General features: G+C 39.1%; 1 protein-coding gene across 6 annotated transcripts in view; it reads right to left on the bottom strand.

Moving 5' to 3' along the window:
* Positions 1 to 15170: 15170 nt before the first annotated feature.
* The window catches only part of HIPK3 (homeodomain interacting protein kinase 3), an 84119-nt gene continuing 73509 nt past the window's right edge, over positions 15171 to 25780 (bottom strand). For 2 of the 6 annotated variants that reach the window (XM_040258974.1, XM_040258975.1), the window contains exons 9-17: positions 23813 to 23934; positions 23448 to 23575; positions 23196 to 23357; positions 22975 to 23037; positions 22376 to 22675; positions 21764 to 21904; positions 19859 to 20094; positions 19452 to 19579; positions 15171 to 19114 (exon numbers count right to left, since the gene is read on the bottom strand). In XM_040258974.1, the coding sequence (XP_040114908.1) occupies positions 18638 to 19114; positions 19452 to 19579; positions 19859 to 20094; positions 21764 to 21904; positions 22376 to 22675; positions 22975 to 23037; positions 23196 to 23357; positions 23448 to 23575; positions 23813 to 23934 (1757 nt within the window). In that variant the 3' untranslated portion in view covers positions 15171 to 18637. The remainder of the gene's footprint in view (positions 19115 to 19451; positions 19580 to 19858; positions 20095 to 21763; positions 21905 to 22375; positions 22676 to 22974; positions 23038 to 23195; positions 23358 to 23447; positions 23576 to 23812; positions 23935 to 25780) is intronic. The other 4 variants (XM_040258979.1, XM_040258980.1, XM_040258976.1 and 1 more) reach the window with 3 other exon arrangements.

The following is a 25780-nucleotide window of genomic DNA, read 5'->3' as shown; positions in this document are numbered from 1 at the left end:
GTTTCAGCTTCAGCATCAGTCCTTCTAATGAATATTCAGGACTGATTTCCTTTAGATGGACTGGTTTGATCTCCTTGCAGTCTTCAAGGAGGAACTCGCAAGACCACAATTCAAAAGCATCAATTCTTCGGCACTCAGCTTTCTGTATAGTCCAACTCTCACATCCATAACACAACTACTAGAAAAATTATAATCTCTATAGATCTCATGTATAACACTGGAAATAGTAAGAGTACCTACCTCTTTGGGTAGGTAGTACCTATCCACTTTTAAGAATCAAGTTGATACATGCCAAGCATTTACTCTTAATAATCAGAGTACACACAATAAGCACTCACTCTTACTGGGCAAAGTGTGACTTAGTGGCTGAACAACAACTATATATATATAGTTGTTGTTCAGCCACTAAGTCATGTCCGACTCTTTGCAACCCCATGACTCTTTGCAGCACACTAGGTTTCCCTATCCTTCACTATCTCCTGGAGTTTGCTCAAACTCATGTCCATTGAGTCAGTGATGCCATCCAACCACCTCATCCTCTGTGGTCCCTTTCTCCTCCTGTCTTCAATCTTTCCCAGCATTAGGGCCTTTTCTAATGAGTCACCTCTTCGAATCAGGTGGCCAAAGTATTGGAGCTTAAACTTCAGCACCAGTCCTTCGGGCGATGAGTATTCAAAGTTGATTTCCTTTAGGACTGACTGGTTTGATCTCCTTGCTGCTCAAGGGACTCTCAAGAGTCTTTTCCAACACCACATTTCAAAAGCATATGACAACTGCAACCTTCTTAAACCATAAACCCTTTTGTTAATTTTCATCTATTTAAACAGGGCGTTGAGACTTTCCTTATATGTATATTTATTGCTACATGGCTTTATAAAGTCAGTATCTTTTGTGCAAAGTATTTACAAAGCAAGATGGTGGGGAAGGGTGGAGAATCAATCTCTGGTAGTGGTTTTAGGCCCTCAACTTGACATTTCCATCATTGCTATGGAGGGTAATGCCTGGGCCTGGTTCATTGTTTTTGCAACAAACAGATATTTCTCTTCTCCTTCAAATCTATGTTACTGACACTCCCTGCTTGTACAAAGCCCAGGTCTGCACTGGAGTCCTTCTTTCACATACACAAAGTCCGAGAGTCCCTGTGTTGTGCAAGGCCCTGCCCCCACCCTCGAGTGAAGGAGTCAAGTCTTACACGATTGTGTCTTACTTGGCAAGTGCTGTCAGACAGGGTGGGTGCTGTGGGCACACATAGAAGGGAGCTAAGAAAGGAATAATCTGGTAGAATGGACTAGAGGAGGATGAGACAAGAGAGAAAGGGCCACTGGGAAGGAGGCCGTTGCAGAAATATGGATCATCTCAGTTTTCCCTGTTGCTCATCTCTCAACCTATTTTTCTAAGGGAAGTTCCCAAAGGTCACTCTAAGGCCCAGCACAATAGGTCCAACAAGGTGGAGCCCGCACCCATTAGCACCAGTCCAGGTGCCCAGGTTGGGGAGGCTGATCGTGGTCCTCGACGTGGCCCCTAACAGCAGCCTGGAGATTCAGTGTTTGTTGATCTGACCCAGTTTCCCATTAATGACATTTCAATTCCTGAGGTTCTGGCTAATGGTTCTCCAAGTCCTCCAGTGGGAGGAGAAAAGTAGTTTTTTAACCATCAAAGGTTAATTCATCTTGTTAGTATACCTCTTGCTTATAGGGCTCATCCAATCACAGATCCATTCCAGGCACTGACTCTGGGAGGCCGGCTCATTTTCACTGCACACTTTGCCTTCATGTTCCAGCTTAGCTACGTTGAGCCCTTTCCTCCAGCCCTGTGGGGTGGGAACTGGGATTGGCCATTGATAATCTCACTGATTCACAACCTGGGTTTCAGTCCTAACTCTATCACCTAATAACTGGTGACCTAGGAGAAAAATTTTAAACTCACTGTGCCTCAGCATTCCTCTTTCAGAAAACTGGAGATATCTACACAAGATATCAAGGTATCTATCCAACATAAATAAAACCATGTCCACACAAATACCAGTATTTATAGCAGCACTAGTCACAGTAGCCAAGAAGAGGAAACAACCGAAATCTCTATGAATTGGTGAATGGATAAACAAAATGTGCTCCAAAAACCTGCTATTCATCAATAAAAAGGGATGAAGGAGGGATTGGGTGGAAGGGAGGCTCAAGAGAGAGGGGATACATGTATACATATAGCCATGTGGCACAGTGGTAAAGAACCTGCCTCCAAGCAGGAGACACAAGAAACACGGGTTTGATCCCTGTGTCGGGAGGATCCTCTGGAGTAGGAAATGGTAACCAGCTCCACTATTCTTGCCTGGAAAATTCCATGGACAGAGAAGTCCAGTGGGCTACATGGCTACAGTCCACAGGGTCACAAAGAGGCGGACATGACTGAGCATGCATGCACTGTAGCTGATTCACTTTGTTGTAGACCAGAGACTAATACAGCATTGTAACGCAGTTATACCCCAATAATAAAATGAAATAAAGCAAAATAAAATAAAGGAACGAAGTTCTGAAACATACTACAGCATGCATGAACCTTGCAAATATGATGCTAAATGAAAGGAGTCAGTCATAAAGGGCCACACATTGTATGATTCAATGTATGTAATGTCCAGAAAAGGCAAATTCAAAGAGACAGAAAGCAGCACAGTGGTTACCCAGGGCTGAGGGGCGAAACGTGCAAAGGGCACAAACTTTCTTTGATGATAGAGATGTTCTAAAATTGGATCACAGTGATGGATATATAACTCTGTGCCGCCACTGCTGCTAAGTCGCTTTAGTCGTGTCCGACTCTGTGCAACCTCAGAGACGGCAGCCCACCAGGGTCCTCCGTCCCTGGGATTCTCCAGGCAAGAACCCTGGAGTGGGTTGCCATTTCCTTCTCCAGTGCATGAAAGTGAAAAGGGAAAGTGAAGTTGCTCAGTCGTGCCCAACCCTTAGCGACCCCATGGACTGCCTCCCACCAGGCTCCTCCGTCCATGGGATTTTCCGGGCAAGAGTACTGGAGTGGGTTGCCATTGCCTTCTCCGATATAACTCTGTAAATATACCAAAATTCATTAACTTGTACACTTAAAACTAGTGAATTTTATGTTATGTAAGTCATATCTCAATAAAGCTGTTTTTCAAAAAAGACTAAGCTTGGCACAAAGTACTCAATAAATCTTTGATGTTATTTTTATATATAAAGTCTTTCTCAATGCATATAATGGAAAGAATATTTATATTTCAAATTTCATTTTAAAGTTCTATCATTTTTGAAAGGTCTAGAAGAAGTGTAATATAAACAGTACATATTCTAACAAGGATATTAGCCTGCTAGCAATAAATGCCAGCTCCTCCAACCAACCAATGTGCTTTTTTGCCAAAAGCACTTCTATTTTATTAGAAATTCCAACCAAGTGCATCTTCAGACCAGGTGACACCAGCATCCCTTTAGAGGCAATATGTGGGAATTCCATGGCAATCCAGTGGTTAGGACTCTAAGCTTCCATTGCAGAGGGCATGGGTTCAATTCCTGGTTAGGGGAACTAAGATCCCACATGCTGCACAATGAGGCCAAATAATAATAACAGCGGCAATATGCACAATAACGTCTCCCATCCCTGAGTACCTATTACGGGACTGAGAGCGGATACTTTATGTATGTTAACAAATTCACATCTAACATTCTTCACACTCTCTGAGTTAAGCCCCCATTTTTCCTTTACTTCTCTATTCATTCAATAAACCTTTATTGAGGTCTACCATGTATCCAACATGGTGCTCACTGGGACTATGAAAATGAGTAAGAATCCCTCACCCTCAAGGTCTCAGGACACAGCAATGGATAAATTAAATTATAAAACATTGATGCCAAAGGTGAAAATGACATAAAGTAGGACATATGAAATCTCTTCCTGAGTCAAGGAAGGCTGACAGAGGAGGTGACACTTGAGCTGGGACCCATCTGGTAGACAAGAATGGAGTAAGAGGACATCTGAGCCATGCCAAAGTGTGGAATTATAAGCCAACAGGTACCTTCCCACAAGAGCAATCTGCTGATATGGCTGCTTAGTATGAAAAGGAAAGCCAAGAGAGATTCTATTGGTGAGGCAGACAAAGGATATATCACAGAGAACCTCCTCCTAAGAGACTTGGACATTATCCTCAAAGTGATCCTCACAGTTTTAAAGCAGGCTAGCGTCCAAAGGCAAATCCAAGGTTTCCACGTGAGGAGCTTGTGGGGAAATAGTCAAGGACTTGACCTGGACCTATATTTGATGGGCAGAACTCTGATTTCAGAACTTTGCCCCCTTTGACTGATGAATAGTTCCTTTTCATTATGTTGTTAAACAGGTATTTACTTGCACTGCCTCCCTTGCCCCAAGCATCTCCTTGTCATCTCCACCAATGCTGTCTTAATCAGAACTGAATTTTAATAAGACCACACAGCAAGTAATAAGGAGGTTGGCTGGAGTTGAGAGAGAAAGGTGAGCTGGAGGCAAGGAAGTCAGCTAAGTGCGTTAGCTTAGACAAGTTCCTTGGGCTTCTCTGGTGGCTCAGATGGTAGAGTCCTCCCACCAATGCAGAGACCTAAGTTCGATCCCCGGGTCAGGAAGATCCCCTGGAGTAGGAAATGGCAACTGACTCCAGTATTCTTGCCTGGAGAATTCCATGAACAGAGGAGTCTGGCAGACTACAGTCCATGGACTTGAAAAGAGTCACACACAACCGAGTGTCTAATACTAGGTTAGACAGTAGATCTAACAGGCCTAACTAATGATAGGATGAGGAGGGCGGTAGAAACCGAAGAAAACATTCAGTTTTGGGACTGGAGTGAAAGGAGATTTCATTAACCAAGATCTGGGAATATCAGAAAAGGAGGTTTGGAGGGGGAGGGGGTCAGAAAACAAGAGCTAGAAAGGGCATCTAGATATTGATGTCCATTAGGCCCAATTTTCACACATTTTAATGGGTACATAAATTTATAGATCTTGTTAAAAAAGATTTTGATTAACTAGATCTGAGGCCACCCAAGAGGCTGAATTTCTTTTTTTCAATGTGGATAATTTTTAAAGTTTTTATTGAATTTGTTACAATATTGCCTCTGTTTTATATATATATATATATATATATATATATTTGGCCACGAGGCATGTGGTATCTTAGCTCACTGATCAGGGACTGAACCCACACCCCCTGCTTTGGAAAGCAAAGTCTTAACCACTAGACCACCAGGGAAGTCCCTGCATTTCTAAAACATTCCAAAGTGATGAAGTGATACTCATCCTAATCAATACATCCCACTTAACAGAACATTAGGTCATTGAACACAGAGCTTATATCCTATCTCAACAAATGAATTTTTAGAAAACAAATTCCTGATCTTTGGTAGTTTTAAGAAAATATTCCACCTTCCCATCAGTTAAACAAAAACCAGTTTTGTTTCGGTTCTTTACTTCCACATAAGATTATACCTCCCCACCCATTACTGTGTGACTTGCAGAGTCTTATGGGCTTCCCTGGTGGCTTAGGTGGTAAAGAATCTGCCTGTAGTGAGGGAGACCCAGGTGTGATCCGTAGGTCCAGAAGATTCCCTAGAGAAGGGGATGGCTACCCACTCCAGTATTCTTGCCTGAAGAATTCCATGGACAGAGAAGCCTGGAGGGCTATAGTCCATGGGGTGCCAAAGAGACAAACAGGAGCAACGACCACTTTTGCTTTCTTTCCCGTCCTGATTACTTTTCCCGGCCCACTGGTAGGAGACTTGGCCACATGACTTCCTTGGTTAATGGCATATGGCAGTAGTGAGTGCACCAGTTCCATTCATAAGCTTTAGGAACAACCCCAAGGTCCAACTCTGCGTCTTTGCCCTCTTCCATTAAAAGAGCATGACCAATGTTCACCACTCCTTCAGTCCAGATACAAAAATGAACAAAATGCATGGACTATACAGAGCCTGTGGCTGGGAGCAGAGCTGCCACCAGTCTGGGACCAACATAAAATAAGAGCAAGAGATAAGGCTGTGTTGCTCTTAGCTACTGAGGTTTTGGGGGTCATTTGTTACTGCAGTATAACCTAGTGAAAGTTGACTAATAATAGTCTCTCTGCTATTAATGAAAAATACAAGGCTAGGAAGGAAATAGAATAGCTAAAATAAATATTCCACTTTTTTAATTATTAAACTTTCTTAGATATCTTTTTTATGGATACCAAGAAGACATATAACGAGGTTGGAGGCTTATAGTAACACTTGAGATTATATGAATGCAAGTTATCAGGAGAGTTTAAAGAATACTAGTCAGTCTTGGATATGTCATTTTGCCTTTAAACTCGAACAAGTAACAGCCCCTCTGCTGTTCATACAAATGAGGGAAGCAGAAATACTAAATGCTTTGTGGGGTTTTATAAAAATGTTCATTTATTTACTTATTTGGCTATGAAAAGTGAAAGTGAAACTCACTCAGTCATGTCCAACTTTTTGCAACCCCATGGACTATACCAGGATACCCAGGCCAGGATACCCAGGGGTCAAACCCAGGTCTCCCACATTGCAGGCAGATTCTTTACCAGCTGAGCCACAAAGGAAGCCCAAGAATGCTGGAGTGGTTAGCCTACCCCTTCTCCAGCACATCTTCCCGACCCAGGAATCAACCAGGGTCTCCTTCCTGCATTGCAGGCGGATTCTTTACATTCTTTACCAATGTACTATGTCTTAACTGGGAGAAGGCGATGGCACCCCACTCCAGTACTCTTGCCTGGAAAAATCCCACGGACAGAGGAGCCTGGAAGGCTACAGTCCATGGGGTCGCCAAGAGACAGACACGACTGAGCGACTTCACTTTCACTTTTCACTTTTATGCACTGGAGAAGGAAATGGCAACCCACTCCAGTGTTCTTGCCTGGAGAATCCCAGGAACGGGGGAGCCTGGTGGGCTGCCGTCTCTGGGGTCACACAGAGTCGGACACGACTGAAGCGACTTAGCAGCAGCAGCATGTCTTAATTGAGGCGTGTGGGATCTAGTTCCCTGATCGATTGAACCTGGGCCCCCTGCACTGGGAGTCCAGAGTCTTAGCCACTGGACCACCAGGGAAGTCCCTTTATGAGATTTGTAGTGATGTGCTGGATCTGGTTTGTACAAGAGTCAACTCTGAAAGTTGCAACTATTTTGTGAACCAGTTGTTAAATACATTCATTAAACTAAAAATTGAATTTGATATAGTTACATGATACTAAAAACAAAAGTAATAACATAAGCAGCTCTCATACACACAAATAACATAAGCAGTTCCAATACGCACAAATTTCAGTTACCACAGTTTAGTTAAATAACACCAGTCCATCAACAATGTGTCTGAATTTTAGTTACCGCAGTATATTTGCTATGCGTGATTGTGTAAAGTACAAACTTCACCGCTGGAGGCTCAGTTCATAATCACCAGGTTAATAAAGAATGCGCTTCATGGTCAGTGACCAATCACATCGCCCCTTCCAAAGACTGTTGGTAACTGACCACTGCTCATCTGTTCATCAGTTCATGCCAACAGCAGAGTATGTAGTTGTGTCTTCCTGTAATAAGCCCATGTGACGTTTTATAAAAATGGATAATGGAAAGAGGGAATTGGCCAAAAAAAGAGGAAAGCATAGCAGAGAAACGAAACATGACAAGGCTACAAGTCAAGTTTGAATCAAGCGTAAATGGAGTCACAGAAGACAAAGCTAATTGTGAGAAGGCTGACACGCTGCTGTTTGAGAGACTGTACACACAGCCAGAGGAACTTAGTGAAAACAAACTCATCAACACAAACAGCAAAGTGGCTGTGACAAAAAAGATGAAGATATCCCAGAGAGGAAGTGATGCCAGCGAAAGAATTCACATTAGAGGAATTCTCAGAGATATTTCATGACATTGAAAGCACAAAGGATAAAATGTGGAAAATTTTAAAAATTAGAAAGGAGCGTGACATTTCACCAAGATATAGGAAGACACATCATAAGTTCTACAATGAGAAGAATGCAAGCACCATTTAAACGTTTTAGTGTTTTACAAAGAAATAAAACTTTACAACTCTAATTCTCAATCCTTCTAATGTCTTAAATTAGTATACTAGTATAAATATTACCCTTGGTGCTATAAATATTAGCCTTACTATTTTTTTCTTTCCCTAGGTACATTTGTAACCAACAGCAAGAGAATTTTTAATACTTTAACAAAAGATACTCAAGATCAGGTAACAATTACATAATCCTTCCTATTAAGTATTAAGATCACTTTGCATGGTTTCAACTTGCATGGTCCTTTTTTTGGTCCACCACTACTGTCCAAAAGGAGAACTGCTTGTCTTCAAAACTTACCTCTAATTATTTCACTACATTTTACTATTATCTGTGTTCTTGAAGTTATTTAGGTCTATTGAATTCACATCTATTGTAACCATTTGATGGACATACTAGCTAACGGTGCACATCTCTCCCCAACATTATGACATTCATGTAAGTAGCTTGAAATGCTATGATGGGAGTATTTATACCATGGAAACTTGCAAACACTAAAAATTAGACTTTTTATTGTTTTGTTGACTTCCAAGACTTAAGTGATGAAGAAAATGTTACTGCAGTTAAAAGTATATCATGTGTGTAGCCGTACATTATAAATAGCACCAAAAAAAAACTGAGGGAAAGCACATTCTTCCGTGTATTAATATTGGAAAACTATCATCGGACTGGGCGAAGGATTCACTCACGTTGTTGATGAATAAGTGAAGTTCCAACATATATCTTTTTTATTTCACTTTGGTCGTAAATGTAAAAGAAAATAGCAATGAACATTCAGGTCAGAACTGCCCTTGTTCATCAATAATATAAGCAATTCTTTGCTAAATCAGATAGTAGTAATATAGTTATTCATAGCCTGATTTTGTCAAATTGCAGCTGAAATTATAACTGTATAAGAGTTTGGCAAAACTCAATGAAAGCCTTCTGTGAGAATCAACAGACTAAATGAAATTTATAATAAAAATTATTGCATATTTGGGCTTCCCTGGTGGCTCAGATGATAAAGAATCTGCCTGCAAATGCAGGAGACATGGATTTGATCCCTGGGTTGGGAAGATCCCCTGGGGCAGGAAATGGCAACCCACTCTTGCCTGGAGAATTCCATGGACAGAGGAGACTGGTGGGCTAGAGTCCATGGGGTCACAAGTTTGGACATGACTGAGTGACTAGCATTTTTACTTTCATTGTATATTTTATCGCTTGTCAGTTATGTGCTGCATATTCTTTATATTATAAAGTTTATAACAAACTTACGTATGTACATATACACACAATCCCTACACCCTGCCTCCTACCACAGGCAGCTGTTAAATATTCACCAGCATTGTGTTTAGTCAGAGTAATGAGGTGAAACGTCCACAGCTTTGGAGTCAAACAGGGATTTGCGTTTCAGCATTGTTTCTGTTTCTTTCTGTGTTGCTTTATAAGTAAAGCCACTCCAGGCCTTTTCCTTCTTCTGAAAAACAATAAATAAAGAGGGATTTGGGCATAGGAAAAGGCGGTCATGAGGTAGACAATGAACATTAAAAGGCTTTGGTACAAACTAGATACTGAGTGACTCTTGCTTTGTCCTGTTATCATTTACTTCCACTTCTGGTTGCAAATCCTCCAAGGCTGATTTACTTTGCTGGAAATGAAGTAATTCACACATTTGGGGACCACGTGGCAGGTATACAACGTAGCAGAGGAATGGATGGATGAATGGATATCTCCTTTAGATTCCATGATAAACCAACCCATCTAATAATTCAAGGGTTCATCGAGACTGGAAATCCTTTCTCACTTTCTCAAACTCTATTTGCAAATGTCAGAAACATATATTTTCAGTGTTCATGGGACATAGCCTACACTGCTCCATCTCTAATGTTCCTTAATGTTGTCATGGGACGAAACCGGAAAGAAAATTACTAGAGAACTCTTACGCCCCCTGCTGGCCATATTACATATAGCAATAATGAAATGAAGGGAATGATCAAATGTCAAAACTGAAAGGGAACTCAAAAAAGAATAATTATTCCAGCAAACTGGCTACCCACACACCAACTCTGGCCTGCAGATGACTTGTGTTTGGCTTACACAATATTTAAAACAAAAAAATTTAAGTTTAATTGGTTGCCAATATTTCACTGACTTCCATACTCGTTTTCTCAGAAAACTAGAAGTTGGTAGTCAGTGGGTATGCCATCCCACATGTGTGTCCTGCTCCCTTTGGACCTAACATCCCACTTGGCTGCAGGTCCCACTCAGTCTGCTCTACTTACTTTGTCGTCTGCTCAGCCGTTGCTGCTTTTGAAAATTTGCAACCCCAAACTATTACCAAGGAAGCCCAAACTTGCTTGAAAACGACCACTTAAACTAGTAGCAAAGTGAAGTGAAGTCGCTCAGTCGTGTCCGACTCTTTGCGATCCCATGGACTGTAGCCTACCAGGGTCCTCTGTCCATGGGATTTTCCAGGCAATAGTACTGGAGGGGATTGCCATTTCCCTCTCCAGGGGATCTTCCCAACCCAGGGAGCAAAGCAGATAATAAAATTGTGCTTCCTAAATTCTGATCAACAGATTTTTATTGATCTCATTCATTTATTTAACCAATGTTTTAGTGCCTGCTATGGCCAGGCACATAGATCCAAAGAAATGGTACATACAAGATAAAAATGTCCTTTGCATTCAGAGTTTTAGTTAGTGGGAAAAGCAGACAAGATAATTACAAGAAATATGATAAGAATGATGAAAGACTATGGGGACTACAATAGTGAGGCTGGAGCAGAGTTTCTGTTCTCACTTCATCACCTCCTTTAAGTTAATCATCATCATAACACAATTATTTCTATGATTTACTAAATAATGTCCCCAAACCCTAGGCTCCACATTTATTCGACGTTCATTGGACATAACTGCTGAACAATGGAGAAACAGCAGTAAACATGCATTTATTAGATGAAATTTCCCAGGCATGCCCTCATCCTTCTCCCTGGTCAACTGCAATCAGTGTGTGAGACTGAGAGCCACAAGATGGTTAAAGAAGGTGAGTAGTAGTCGCTGGGCAAATATCTCTCTGCAAAAACAGGAGTCAGGGACTTCCCTGGCAATCCAGTGATTGACTCCACCTTCCAAAGCAGAGGACTGGGTTTGATCCCTGCTCAGGGGCAACGAAGCCTGATGTGCTGCAACTAGAGAAAGCCCACATGCTGCAACGAAGACCCAGTGCAGCCAAAAATGAATTTTAATTTTAAATTTTTATTTATTTAAATTTTTTAAGTATTAAAAAAAAAAAAAAAAAAACAAGAACCAGAAATGAGCTTGAGTAATGGGGATGCAGGATTAAAACTAAACTAAGAGAAAAGATCTGTCAACAACACCTATGACACCATGTAAGTGGACAGCAGTACAAAAGACAAAGGAACTACCTCTGTCTAGTAAACATTACTCAGCTGGGTCCTTCGAAACCTGGGATAAATGACTAATTCCAGATTCAAGGCAGAAAAAATACAAGGTAAGCCTAAGACACCTTAGGAGGCCAGAAGGCGAGGAAACATTCAGACACTAATGTGGTAATGTCAGGAAATTCCAGCCTTGATCCATGAATCCATAATGGTGAGACAGAGACAGAGAAAGAAGCTGGAGGGAGCACAGGGAGAAAGGCAGAAAGCCTTTATAGAATATGATGCCAGGTAAAGAAGGAATGATGGAACTGAAAAACCACCCTCTTGCAACCCCCAGTGTAGTAATTGATTCTGACAACAATCATGAATGGACCCTAAAGCCACTGAGAAAAATATTACTGATACTGCCACAGTACCAACCCCACAGATGACAAAAGGAGAAATATGCTAGGAATCTCTTTATCTTAGTGGCATAGCTGATACTGGGCAACCTGAGATTATGCATGCACCCGTTAATGTGAAGCAATAAGGCACAACTACTCCTACGATTCTTGCAGAGGAGCACTGAGTCTAATCAAGCCACTAGCCCCAACTTGTACTTAACAGAAATTCATGCTACAGTTAGCATGAAGAAACAATCAGAGGGACAATGAAGGCTATTCTAGCCTGAATGCTTCAAAAAAAAAAAAAAAAAAAGATATGTCATTAAAAAAATACTGGAGTGGATTGCTATTTCCTTCTCCAGATCTTCCTGACCCAGGGATTGAACCCGGGTCTCCTGCATTGCAGGCAGATGCTTTACCGTCTGAGCCACCATAACTAAATTCGATGAGTGAATCTTGACTGGCACCTAGACAGGGGGAATGGGGAGATGGCTATAAAAGACATTCTTGAAACATTTGGGAAATTTTGAATATGGACTGGAAATTAGATGTAACACCTAATTTTGCCAGGTGTTACAGTTTTGTGATTAATTGAACAATGTTATTCCTAGAAAGCGATGCTCACCTGCCTAAGTATTTAGGGGCCAAGGGCTGCTTCAAAACCTCTTCTCTGGTCTTCAGTGCCCTGGCCGTACCACTGTTCGCTACAGTGGTCAGTTCACCGTGTCTGCTTTCAGTGAACATACACAATAAAATCCAGACCTTTGGCAAAAGGCCTGCATTCCCACCCCTCTGGTTCTGTCCTCGAGCTCCTGCTCCATTTACACTGAACTTGGACCTCACAGGCCACCTTCCTATTCTGCCCGTATTAAGTCTCATTCCCACTTAGTGCCTTTGTACTTGCTGGTCTCTCCACCAGAAACTTTTCCCTCGCATGGTTGACTAGCATTCTTCTTGCCACAATTCAAATGTCATCTTCTCACTGAGGCATTCCCTGACACACACCCTCTAGTCACTTAACCAGTTTACTCTATTTTCTTCATTCTCCTTAGCTTAACTAAACTTACTTTAAATCTTTCTCTCCCTCAAAAAGGAAAGATCTGTAAGAGCAAAAGAATCCTCTGCTTTGTCCACTGACATCTCCCTAGCGTAGAATGCTGGGAAATGGTAGATGCTTCAGATTATTAGGACTTCCCTGGTGGCTCAGACGGTAAAGCGTCTGTCTACAATGCAAGAGACCCGGGTTCGTTCCCTAGGTCGGGAAGATCCCCTGGAAAAGGAAATGGCAATCCACTGCAGTACTGTTGCCTGGAAAATCCCATGGACAGAGGAGTCTGGTAGGCTACTGTCCATGGGGTCGCAGAGAGTCGGACACGACTGAGCGACTTCACTCATAGATTACTGGCTGACTCATGACATACCTGCCATGTGATAGGCACTGCTATGTGCTAGGTACTGGCTTAATGGTTTCCATGTGTTGCTCAAAGGATTTTTAAGTCTCTTTAGGAATAAATATTTTATAACCCTCAATTCAGTTCAGTCGCTCAGTCATGTCCAGCTCTTTGCGATCCCATGGACTGCAGCATGCCAGGCGTCCCTGTCCATCACCACTCCCGGAGTCCACCCAAACTCATGTCCATTGAGTCAGTGATGCCATCCAACCATCTCATCCTCTGTCATCCCCTTCTCCTCCCACCTTCAATCTTTCCCAGCATCAGGGTCTTTTCCAATGAGTCAGCTCTTTGCATCAGGTGGCCAAAATACTGGAGTTTCAGTTTCAACATCAGTCCTTCCAATGAACACCCAGGACTGATTTCCTTTAGGATGGACTGGTTGGATCTCCTTGCAGTCCAAGGGACTCTCAAGAGTCTTCTCCAGCACCACAGTTCAAAAGCATCAATTCTTCTGCACTCAGCTTTCTTTATTGTCCATCTCTCACATCCATACATGAATCCATTTAAAGAGCTGAACATTTCCTAACTCTCAAGAAGCCAATTTACCTTCAAGTGAATTGCAAAATCTGGATTTTACCTACATATAGGATCAGGATGTTCACATAATTTTTAACAATTCATGGCCCTAAGAATGACTAAATTGGAAGAAAAACTATATACAGTCTGTGAGGATGTAAAGTAACTAGAACTCATATACTGCTGTTGGGTGTAAATTAATTGCTTTGAAATACTGTTGGCAATATCTAATAATAAAACATCTGCACACCCTGTGACGTAGGAATTCCACACCTACATATATGCTCAAAGGAAATGCATGTGTTCGCCGAAGATGTGAACAAAAATGTCTGTAGCAGCACTAGTCCTAAGAGTCAAAAAGTAAAAAACACAAATGGCGATCAACAGATACATGATTATATATGCACAGATGAATACTACATAGTAATGGGGATAAGTGACTCGTAACTACATAAACATGAATGAATCTTAGACATAAAATGTTGAATGAAAGGAAGCCAGACACCAAACATATAACAAACATATAACAAAGTGTGTATATCTTATATATGGCAAGTAAAGTTCACTGAGATTGAGAGTATGTATTCTCACCGGTGTGTGCTGGGGGGGGCGCTCCTCAACAAACTTTCCTACCGATGTTTCTCTAAACCTAAACTTTTAAGTGTAAGATGGTATTTGAAGGCAACCTAAACTGGCTTACTACAACCCCATCCCTTTGAAGTCTCATGTTTTATGTCTTAAAAACACATGTGAGTTCCATATCCTTCACTCACGCACAATGAACAGAAATATTTACCTCAAAAAATATTCAAGGAAAATGGGCCCTGGTTATCTTGTGATTTGGGCTTCCCTGGTGGCTCAGACGGTAAAAAAAAAAAAAATCTGCCTGCAAAGCAGGAGACCTGAGTTCAATTCCTGCGTCGGGAAGATTTCCTGGAGAAGGGAATGGCCACCCGCTCGTATTCTTGCCTGGAGAATTCTATGGATAGAGGAGGCTGGTGGGCTACAGTCCGTGGGATTGCAAAGAGTCAGACACGCTGAGTGACTCACACACTATCCTGTGGTTACAGCACTCTGGTACACTCCCTCAGAATTTAAACCAACTGCCGGACAGTAGTTTGGTGGTTTGCTTACGGTTAGGGATTAGGCAGCCTGTTCACATCTCAGATCCACCACTCATTAGCACCTGGGCTTTGGGCAACTTACCTAGATATTTGGAGCCTATTTCTTCATTAAGAAAATAAAGATAATTGTATATCTGTCTCACAGATGGTCTTGAAAATTAAATGAGACGGTGTAAGTTGGGTAACTCAAATCTTCCTAACCTCTTCCTTCCCTAGTCTGGAAGTAGTACTGGAGTGGAAAAAAAGTCAACAAGCTGTTTGCTGCAATATATATATTTTAATTCAAAGTGAATCGACAGTAATACACCATAAATTCTTATTTTGACACTCACCAAAATAGTCACCTGGAAAACCCGCTTTTTGTGACAAAGTACAGAAGGCTTGGTCACATTTAAATCACTGAGAACTAGAGAGAAATACTATCGCAAACCGTAATAGACATTACATCCATAAAAATTTTCCCAGTCCTTATTGTAATATTGCACAGTGCAATTGCTACATGGCAAACTAGTGTAGCATAGAAGTAAAAGCAAAAACAAACAAACCAAAGAAAGAAAGCCACAAGTCTAAAATTGTTAAACAGTTAATAGCTCAAACTTAGTAATCAAACCTATATCATTGGGTTCTTTAAAACAAATCTTTCTACACCTTGCAGTGTATGATTTAACTTTTACTTAACACAAACCAACTTTAGAAATAGTAGTAGAGATTTTTTAAATGAAAAAGTTTTGCTACTACAGTAACATACTTAAACACCCTGAAAGAAAAAGAAACAAAATACCAGGATATTTGATTAAAAAACAAATTGTAAATTAAAATAGTATGCAAATATGCAACTTGGAATTCATGCAGTGTTTTATTTAAGAAAGCGTTAACACAAAAGAAAACTGGTAAAAAAAAAAAAAAAGGCTTTAAAGAGGGTATAAATCCAGATTCTTTTGTCAATATGCTAAATTTAGACTTTAGCAGGATCTTGGAATTTTTTTTTCCTTTTTAAAAAGCCCATGATTAGAATCAGCTAAGAGCAGTGTACTTAACTCGGGTACGCCTTTATCCAAAAGGACTGTTATATTATGAAAACACTGAAGTTTATCATTTACTGTCAATTTAACAAGACATCACAGTCTTGGAACTGAAATACAGAAAATATGATATTTCAGGGTAGTAAACACGGCCCTGAACAACAAAAAAACTGTGCCAGTTTTGTACCTGGTACAATCATCAATCTTTTGCCCTTGGTGTTTCTTAAACATGAGCTGCCAGCACTGATTCTTCTCCAACAAGCGAGCAGATACCAGTAAACTGCTGGACCGGATAAATAAAATTAGAAGGCTGTGGAGGGCAGCAAGTTTACTTAAATAGTGACTCCATAAATTTGCCATCTGTAAATAATCTTTTAAATTAATCTTAGGCTATTCCTTTTTATGTGTAATATATATATATATTTCTATTTATATAAAATGCATAGAATTGATTACTAAAAACACTGAAACTTGTGGGGAAAATTAAGTCCTTCATTTTCAGTGTGACTAAAAATGTACTGCTGGTTTTTATTTTATGATCTAATACTGTAATTTTTAAAATTAATATCAGGCACATTTATTTCATCGATGATTATTAAATAAAACACTGCTTGTATTAATGGAGTAAAGAAAAGTTTATCCATTATTAGCTTATTGTCAACGCTGTACTAGATCTGTACTAGTGGTATGCAGTTCATTTATCAAAGAAATGCTGTAAATCCAAAACATTTGGAGAGTTTTACACTCAAATGCTTTGTACTGTTTCTTCCAGTAAATGGTATAGGATTATATTCCAGATTTTTAAGGAAAAAAAGTTAAGTCAAGCCTGCAAGATACAGCTTTCTCAAGTGTCTACAATGCCAGTATGAAAATAAAAAATTAAGTTACATTGATACATCCAAGTTTTTTTATATGCAGTGATGAGCACAAACATTAATAGAGATAAAATACTGATGCAAATAACACACCCCCAAAATAACATACGCAATTATTTTCCATCATTTACAATACAGTAGTTACAATGACACTCCAAACAGAAAAGCAAAGTAAAAAATCAAAACCCCAACTTCTATTTCATGTAATTAGACTTATACAGAAATTAGAAGGCTAAATAACAACTAGTTAATCACCTAATTTCACAGCTATCTGAAGTGGCAATCGTTATATAGCAGCTTATCTATGATACATTCAAGATAAATGATACAATTTATTACTTGCCCATAAGCTAAAACACAGCCTGTTTAATACCTTCCTTTAAATTCCACCTCTACACTACAATATACTTGAGGTCTATGCAAAAAGTAGCTACCTTTTATATAGGAAATGGATGATTAAGTCTTTGGTGCTGTAAAAGCAACTTCATTTAAACATAACCACCACCACCACCAAAAAAAAAGTAAAGAATAAAGAGGGAAAAACCCAAGACATACTTCCTAGGAAAAAAAAGCATGTAATTTCTGTCCCTGACGGAATGTATTAAATAAGCAAACACCACCAACAAGCAAAACAAGTACTACAATGTAAAAATACTAAAAAAAAAAAAAAAAAAAAAAACCCTCTCACATGCATAAATGAAAAATTGCACACAAAGATCTCACATCTTTTCAAGCTTCAATAGTAAATATTCTGCTACTATTTATTAAATACTGCATGGTTTGCCCAAGCTAGGATGAAACCACATCATGAATCAATGAGCATTTTGCATTTTCTTTCATTATCTACTCAAAGTCATGCCTACTGCATCTCTAAACATTTCATTAAATCCAATTATACAGCAAACACTCCCAAAATAAACTTAGATTGTATTGCAGTTTCACTTAACAGTATATAAAATGCTGTGTTGTGACAGATATCAACTATTCATTAGATACTGAATCAATTTTTCTTAAGCACTACTACCTGCTTGCTTTTCTTGAAGCTAGATCATTCTGAAAAAGTCAGACAGCAGAATTCAGCTATTGCAAACATGCTGCCCTCTTAGTAAGGAAAAATAGCTACAACCTGAAATCATACCACACAAAACCAAAAATGAACATTACTCTATCAAAGGAAACTAAAGAGTAAGTCTGAATTTTTAAGTGCTGCAGTCCTCAACATTTATATATAGTAATAACATTAACAACCTCAAATATTTAAGGCACTATGTGTGGGAACGGTTTACAATGCAGCTGAGATTATTAGAACAACATTTAAGAGCAAAGTCTAGGCAACATTTTGCCCATGCAAAGACACATGCAAATGTAAAGAACAATAGCTCAATCTCTTAGGTAAGTGACCCAACATTTATACACTAAGACACAGATAATACAATTCACTTGTATGCTGTAATTCTGACATATGTGCATCTGTTGCTCTAAGTCTGTACACAGAATGGCTTCCCAAATATGGACGTGTCTTGCACTAGTTAGAAGGCAATTTTATAAAAAATAGCGGGAGCAAAAACTGGACTTCTGCTCCCATAAGTCACCTGTCTAGAGTTACAACATAAGAAGATAACATGACCAAAGACAAGTTATACCAAATGTGCAAAACACATTAAAAGTGAGTTTCTTTTTTAAAGCTCAAAGTTGTTTAAATTGCACCCAAGTCTACATGATTCAAAAATAATTTTCTTGTGCCATGGCTAATATTTATTAAATACCATGTTTAATTTTTAATCAAATGTTTATATCATTGAGCTTCCTCAATACACTCGTGAGTTTTCACATATATGGATACTGGCTGAGTTTGGTTGGACTCAATGGAAATCCAGTATACGCAGGTGATGCTGCAATGTAAGAATGTGGTGGGAAGATGGGTTTGTACTGAGTCTGATGAATGGTTGGGGATGGTAACAGACGGGGGTTTATGCCCACTGGGACTTGGTGAACTATGCCACTGGGATGGGAGATATTGTAAGTCGGATGCTGTAACATAGGTCTTGAGGTACATGGAGAGGCTAAGAGGTGGGCCACTGGCGCAGCACTACTGAGGGGAGCTGATGATGGGTATGCGAGTAGAGTAGGCTGTCCTCCGAGGTGCGTACTTGCAGCCAGATGGGCGTGTACAGCTGTGTGATTAGGACTTCCATGAGAAAGAGTGAAAGGATTACTGGGAACGCTAGTAGGGATATAAGCTTGCTGCCTTCGATGTCCAAAGTTTCCATTCCACTCCTGATGCCCAGACCCAAAGTGCTGAACCTATTCAAAAATAAAACAAAAGACTAATTACATATTTTATAAGTCACAAAGAAGAAAAAAAGAGAAATTAAAAGATACTGTGACTAAAATCCCATAGGGGAGCTCTCAGATCTTAATGTAAGCTTTCTCTCAGGTTCTCTTAAGAAAACCTAAGAACCTAATTCAAGTTCCATGGATAATCTGATAATTATCCCATTATTAAGCCAATTACTTTTCAGTCACTTGGAATAATGAAAATGGAAGTGTTTATTAAGATTTTATACAGTTTGAGAATCTTTTTCTCCCAATTAAAAAACTGCTGATTTTGAATCCCAAAGACTCATAAATTCAAACATACCTGACTAAAATTCAAATGCTGCTGCTGGAATGCTGATGTCAATTTTTGCTGACGATTACCAACTGTGGAAGGCTGGTTTAATCTTCCAGGGGCAGATCGTCCTTTTATTAATGGCTGGCATATAGATTCTGGCAACAAAATATTAGAGTGTAGGTACTCTCTCCTTCTCATATAAAAATTATGAAAGGTCTTTAAATATTTTACACAACACTGATTTGAAAACCTTAAAATTAAATAAAAAGTAAAGATCTCCTAGTTTGCAAGCACTGGACAATATTAGAAAGTATTTCTTTTGTACAATAGATTTGGCAGGGGCAGGTCAGAAATTCAGAGATGACTTTTGGTTCTGATGTTCCCAAATTAAGACCTTTTAAGGGACAATCAGGGAAAGAGGGGACTCAGTTTACCTGTGTTTGCCATATGCTCATCGGCATTTAATCCATTTTCCAGTCCCACTGGTGGCACCACAACAGCACAAACAGCTGGTTTGGTTCCTGTGTCAGGAGAAGTTACCAATCCTGCGTTTTGGTGAGTGTCCCCCACGAAGCTGCTCTCTGCGAACGGACTGTCGTGTCCTGAAGAGTCCGGTGTTGGAGAGCCGTCCACAGTGTCACAGCCACTTTCTTGTTCTTCATCTGACATACTGAAAGAGAGAATTTGCACCAACAATGTTCTCCAACCTTAAATCTAAAGGTAAGTAATTTCCAAACTCCTCCAAATTGATACGATCTTATTAAATTATTTCATACCTAATTATAACTTCTTCCTTACCCCAAACACATTCTTCATAGATTCCCTAGACTCTCACATTAGTTCTCAATTGGGACTGCTAACGCTAATTCTCTCTGTTTAGAACACCCTCTTGGCACTTAATTTTCCCTCCTGTCTCTTTTCACTTGATCCTCAGTAGCAGTTCATAAAATCCCATATTATAAATCACAGAAGATTTCATCAAGATACTACAGAAGTAATACTGTTCTGGACACCTGAAATGAAATGTACAAATACATAAGAAGGCAACTTGGATATTTGAGATCAAATTCTAATAAATTAGACTAATAATACTGTAATATTAGAGTAATCACTAATAATTTAGTGATAATTTGGGTCTTTTTAACTAACCAGTTATTCGAAAGGCCTTTCCTACCTCTCTGAAAGTCTAACCACCCAGAGCCCAAATTTCTCTTCTCGTCCTGATCCTTGGGCCCTGGCCCTCCTCTCACCTTAGGATTTTTATTGCATTTACTCTATTTTAACCACTCATTTCATACTTAAAATTTGAAGCATATCTTTTTATATGTATATTGTACTTATATCTCTTTTTATATACTACACATACACACAAACATCTCATGGGGCTTCCCAGGTGGCTCAGTGGTAAAGAATCAGCCTGCCAAAGCAGGAGATGTGTGTTTAATCCCTGGGTCATTAATATACCCTGGAGAAGAAAATGGACACCCACTCCAGTATTCTTGCCTGGGAAACGCCATGGACAGAGACGCCTGGCAGGCTATATGGTCCATGGGGGTCACAAAAAGAGTTGGACATGACTTAGCAACAAAACAACAACAAATGCGTAGTATCAACTCGCAAATCACATTATAAACAACTTTAAGAAGAAGATGTGTTAATACTGTTTTATATTTTCCACAGAGATTTGACTGAAAGTATTAAAAACTGTATTTCCTAAGGAAAAAAAAAAAGAATAAAATTATGACTGAAAATTTTTTCCACTATAAAAAGAATGTCAGCGGAAATCAAACATATTTCACTGAAATTTTTACAGATCATCTCTTAATGAGATAGTACACCATGCAGGTTACGAGTCATTCACTACTTCAGTGGCAATGCATATCCCTGGCCAAAAGGAAATACAGATAAAACCAGGCAAATCAATCACTAAGAGAAAAAAATCACAGCAAATATTCTGACAGTGGGTCATTACTTTATAATGTAAAACATTCCTTTTTGTACTGTTAATGTATATGTTCTTATTCTAAATTTAAGTTACAATGGTAGTCTGTGAAGCTAGAGCTGAGGATGTGACTTTTTTACACTTTCAAAAACAAATGATATTTTTAAAAACCATTTATTAGAACCTCAGTTTTTCATTTAGATCTGTTCCATAATAATACAGAAAATTCCTACTTAAAACCTGAGTTCATAAAAAGGTGATCTAGTTCAAAACTTATGAACAAGAGAGAGCCACTGTGGTAAACTGGCAGGTACTTACTAATTTAAACAACGAAAGAAAACATAGGCTTTTTAGTAGACTTAACGTTTATAACACACTGCTGTTAAAATTCCTTTACCTGTTCGGTCTCTTGCAAGGGGATGGGCTGGACTGCCCCGAGGAGCTGGTGCTCAGAGTGCTATCTGGACTACTTAATGAACACATCCGATCTATGTTCAAAGTGCTCTGGCAAGCTTCACAGTCCAGATTACCTTTACATCTAGTGAAGAGGGAAGGGGAAAACAGGTCAAAAATGAGAACCTACTCCCCAGATATGAAACAGGTAAGAAAGACCTACATGGATAAAAATCTAAAGCTCGTAAATACAGGAAAAATGCTATAGTAATCATGCTAAATGGGCTTCCCTGGTAGTTCCGGTGGCAAAGAATCCACCTGCAATGCAGAAAACCCTGGTTCAACTCCTGGGTCGGGAAGATACCCTGGAGAAGGGATAGGCTACCCACTCCAGTATTCTGGCCTGGAGAATTCCATGGACTGTATGAATTCCATGGGGTCACAAGACTAAGCGACTTTCGCTTTCAATCATGCTAAATACTACTCAGGAAGTTAACTCCGAAGGACAAGAACAGACAATAATAAACCACCAAGTTTTTTTCCACCGCAGCAGAGGATACCATCATCATCATTTAAGAATGTTGCAAAAATGCAGGAATCTGCTTTCAGCACTTACTCTCGGAGTGAATGTCTCTGCGAGGACGTCTCTTCCTCATCGGTGTCACTGCTGATGGTGATCACGCTCACTGCAGGACTCGGGGAGTCAGCAATGATAATGGTTTGCCGCTGTTTATCTGAAACTGATGAATCAGAGTCTTGCCTGATAGACGTGTCACAACAATTTCTTGCCTCTCCTTCTGAGTTATGATTGTCCTGTGTTTCTATACAACTTACTTCCTCGACATCTTTCCCAGTTACTGTCTTTGGGGAAATAAATGCTGATTGTGGGATATTGGTATTCTGCAATGAATTACTCCTGCAATCAAAGGAATAATGTGTCATTTCTATAATCAAAATATATACATGACATTTTTCTAAGATACCATGTTATAAGTACCAATACGAACCTTCACTTGTTCAAGATAATGCATATGACACACTAACACACAGATCATGAGTCTGTGATATATAAAATCTCTAGAAACGAGTGTAGACTGCATTTACTTATATTGTAATGGTCTTTTTTTGAGGGGGCAAATGTGATATCTGAGTGTCTAGAATTGTCTAACATTATAGGTAGATAATAAATCAAAAGGGCAATGAAGACAATCTTACCAACTGAAAGCATTTATTTCCTCTCTTCCTGGCTCCCATTCCATTAGTTTTACCAAAATACCTCTGAGAAATTGAGAAGGGAGCTTGGCTTAGTGTTTGTAGCAAATCTATCAAAGAGGTCATTTTGAATACAACAGGGTGACCCTTTGGTGTGCATGCAAAATTTATTTTAATGATTCATTTTCAAAATGCAAAGGAAAAGTTAAAATATCAATACCAACCTGTTCTGGCACAGTTTATTTTTCTTGGTAGTGGCTGGCTGAGGCCAAACAACATGTGCAATGCCCACACTAATTGGCTGAGGGGCTGATAACGTGATCTGATTAGTTAGAAGAGGTTGTGGCATCACTGAGCTATAATGATTGCTCTGTGAAATCATTTTCCTATGGAGAAAATTTAGAAAAATTGAATCCCTACATTACCATATGTATTTTGCAAACGACTTACAAGAAGTATTACTGTTTTTAACTTACCCCCAGTCTCCGAGCCTTTGTGAACCAGCCACACCCTCAGAAGCTAATGCAGTCGTAGCAGGAGCCAGGGGTGTCACCTGTTGCCAGGCAGGTATCAACATCTGCTGTGTCCTACCAGACCATGTCTGCTGTAGCAAAAACAACAAAAGAAAAAGAAAAACCAGTATGTTACAAGTAACTCAAAGTAACAATCACCTAATAATTACAAAAGTTAAATTCAATAATCTGTAAGGACAGAATTCCTGTCTAGGTCATTTTCATTATTTCCAATAGCACAAGCCTATGTATTACCAATGGATTAAGGCCTCTACTTGAGTATAAGAAGGACAGCACATATGCAAAAATAATGAATTATTATCACCAACCTGAGAAAGAACTCCTGGTCGGATCTGTAGTGGCTGCATGGCTGGGGCCTGAGTTACAAGGGGAACTGTATTATCTACCCTTATTGAATAACTAGTGGGTTTACCATGTGTCGCAGGAATACCTGTGAAATAGAAAAGAACAGTTTTCAAATAAAAGAAAAACTTCTCTCTGAGTTAACTTACAAAACTCTTATAAATTTATGAAATGCTAAAATTCTTATTAGGATTATAAAAAAATCCCCTGCATAATACTCTATCTACCTTGTGGTACATCATTCCAAAAATCGTTATAAAGCTACTCTTTCTATTTTACAATACATAAAGCTGAATCATTTACTGTTTTTAAAATTTCTCATTCCTTTTAAAGTTTACTATTATCCTTTATTTTCCTTTTTTTAAAGTTCTGCCATTGATAAGACACAAAAAGATGAACCTGACTCAAAACCCTTATCCTCTGGCAGGTAAACGTTCATCTTTTTGTACAAACTTCAAGCTGTGCTTGGTTTTCTCTTCTTTAAAACTGTAATAGGATCTTACACCTGAGTCACCAAAGGGGGACTGTATCACAGCTTCAGTGGCCATGACAGTTCTCAGGAGTCAGTAAGATTCAGGGTGGCACACTCATTTCAGTCTCCTAAGGAAAAGCAAACAGTAAACTTTTCTGCCTAATATGATGATGCAACTGAGCTTTGATCATTGTGATTTAATTAACTACTATTTCTAGTGGAGAGCTATTGGAACTCCAGGAGAAACACATTCCATTTTGCTTACCCCCCTAGGAAAATTAGAGGCAGGATTACTACCCAGGCTAATACTGTTAATGTTAGTATGTCTGTCATACATTGCAAGAGCATCTTGCAAACATTATGACCCACAGTACTAAACTTTAAAAGAGTAAAGAAGTGTTACTCAACTAAGAACTTTAACTAACAAGATAGCAGGGATATCTCCTAAGATCAGAAAGCTCACCTACTAAAATAAATTCACTATTTCAAAATTCCAGTCTATTGTAGCATTTACTTTCAATATGGGCTGGCAGATTATTTAAAGATAATTAGTTTTTGGATAAAAGTGATCCTCCGTGATCAGCCATTAAAAAAAAGTTTTCTTTTCCCATTGAAAAATAACCTTACATTATTTATTGCATGAATACACAGTAACTGATAATTCTAAGGAAGTTAATTTTATTGTGTTTATTTTCTTCAGAGCCTTTTCTCCTCCTGCTAAGGGTGCTCTACCCTCTGAGCTCCACCCAAAGAGCTAAATGTGAATTAAGTTTAATAAAGATCTATGAGTTATTTTTTAAAACTGACCTTCTTACCCTTTCCAAAAAGCATGCCTTGAACAGCAAATTCTCCAAGAAATGGAATATAAGTACACCCAGGCTGTGTAGACATATTGCAGCAATAGAGAATCTCATCAGAGAAAAAAGCAGAACTCACTTTGATATGGATGAAATCACAGAGCGAATTCTTAAATTCCATCCCCCCAAAATCAGGTTGCTCTTAAATTCTCCTCATAATCCAAGCCTTAAGATGAGAAGAATTCTCCTACAATCTCTTGAGAGGTTGAATCTTTTTTTAAAATCATTCAAAAGTAGGTTAAAATTCCAATTTTCTGTATGGTTGTAAGCTGAAACTTTAATGATTAGATTTGCTTGATATCTGGAAAGCATGACACAAAGAGCTCAAAGCTTATTCTAGTACAACAGAGGAGAATTTTGCTGGAATGTATTTGATTCTGAAATAGCAGTTTTCATCCAGAAGGGATGAATTAACTAGCTTTTCAGATCATGAAGTAATGTGAAATGTTTATTCACTATATACAATCTATACTCAGATATGTTAAGTAAAAGCTTGTCTGAGTCTTCTGTACATAAAAACTGCACAACATTAGGGATGTAGTACCTATTTAGCTGCACCTACATATTACATCTATAGTATCTAAAATACATGAAACACATGCTTA

Source organism: Oryx dammah, unplaced genomic scaffold, assembly GCF_014754425.2.
Source record: "Oryx dammah isolate SB20612 unplaced genomic scaffold, SCBI_Odam_1.1 HiC_scaffold_17, whole genome shotgun sequence".
Classification (NCBI taxonomy): domain Eukaryota; kingdom Metazoa; phylum Chordata; class Mammalia; order Artiodactyla; family Bovidae; genus Oryx; species Oryx dammah.
This window is presented reverse-complemented; position numbering and strand designations above follow the sequence as displayed.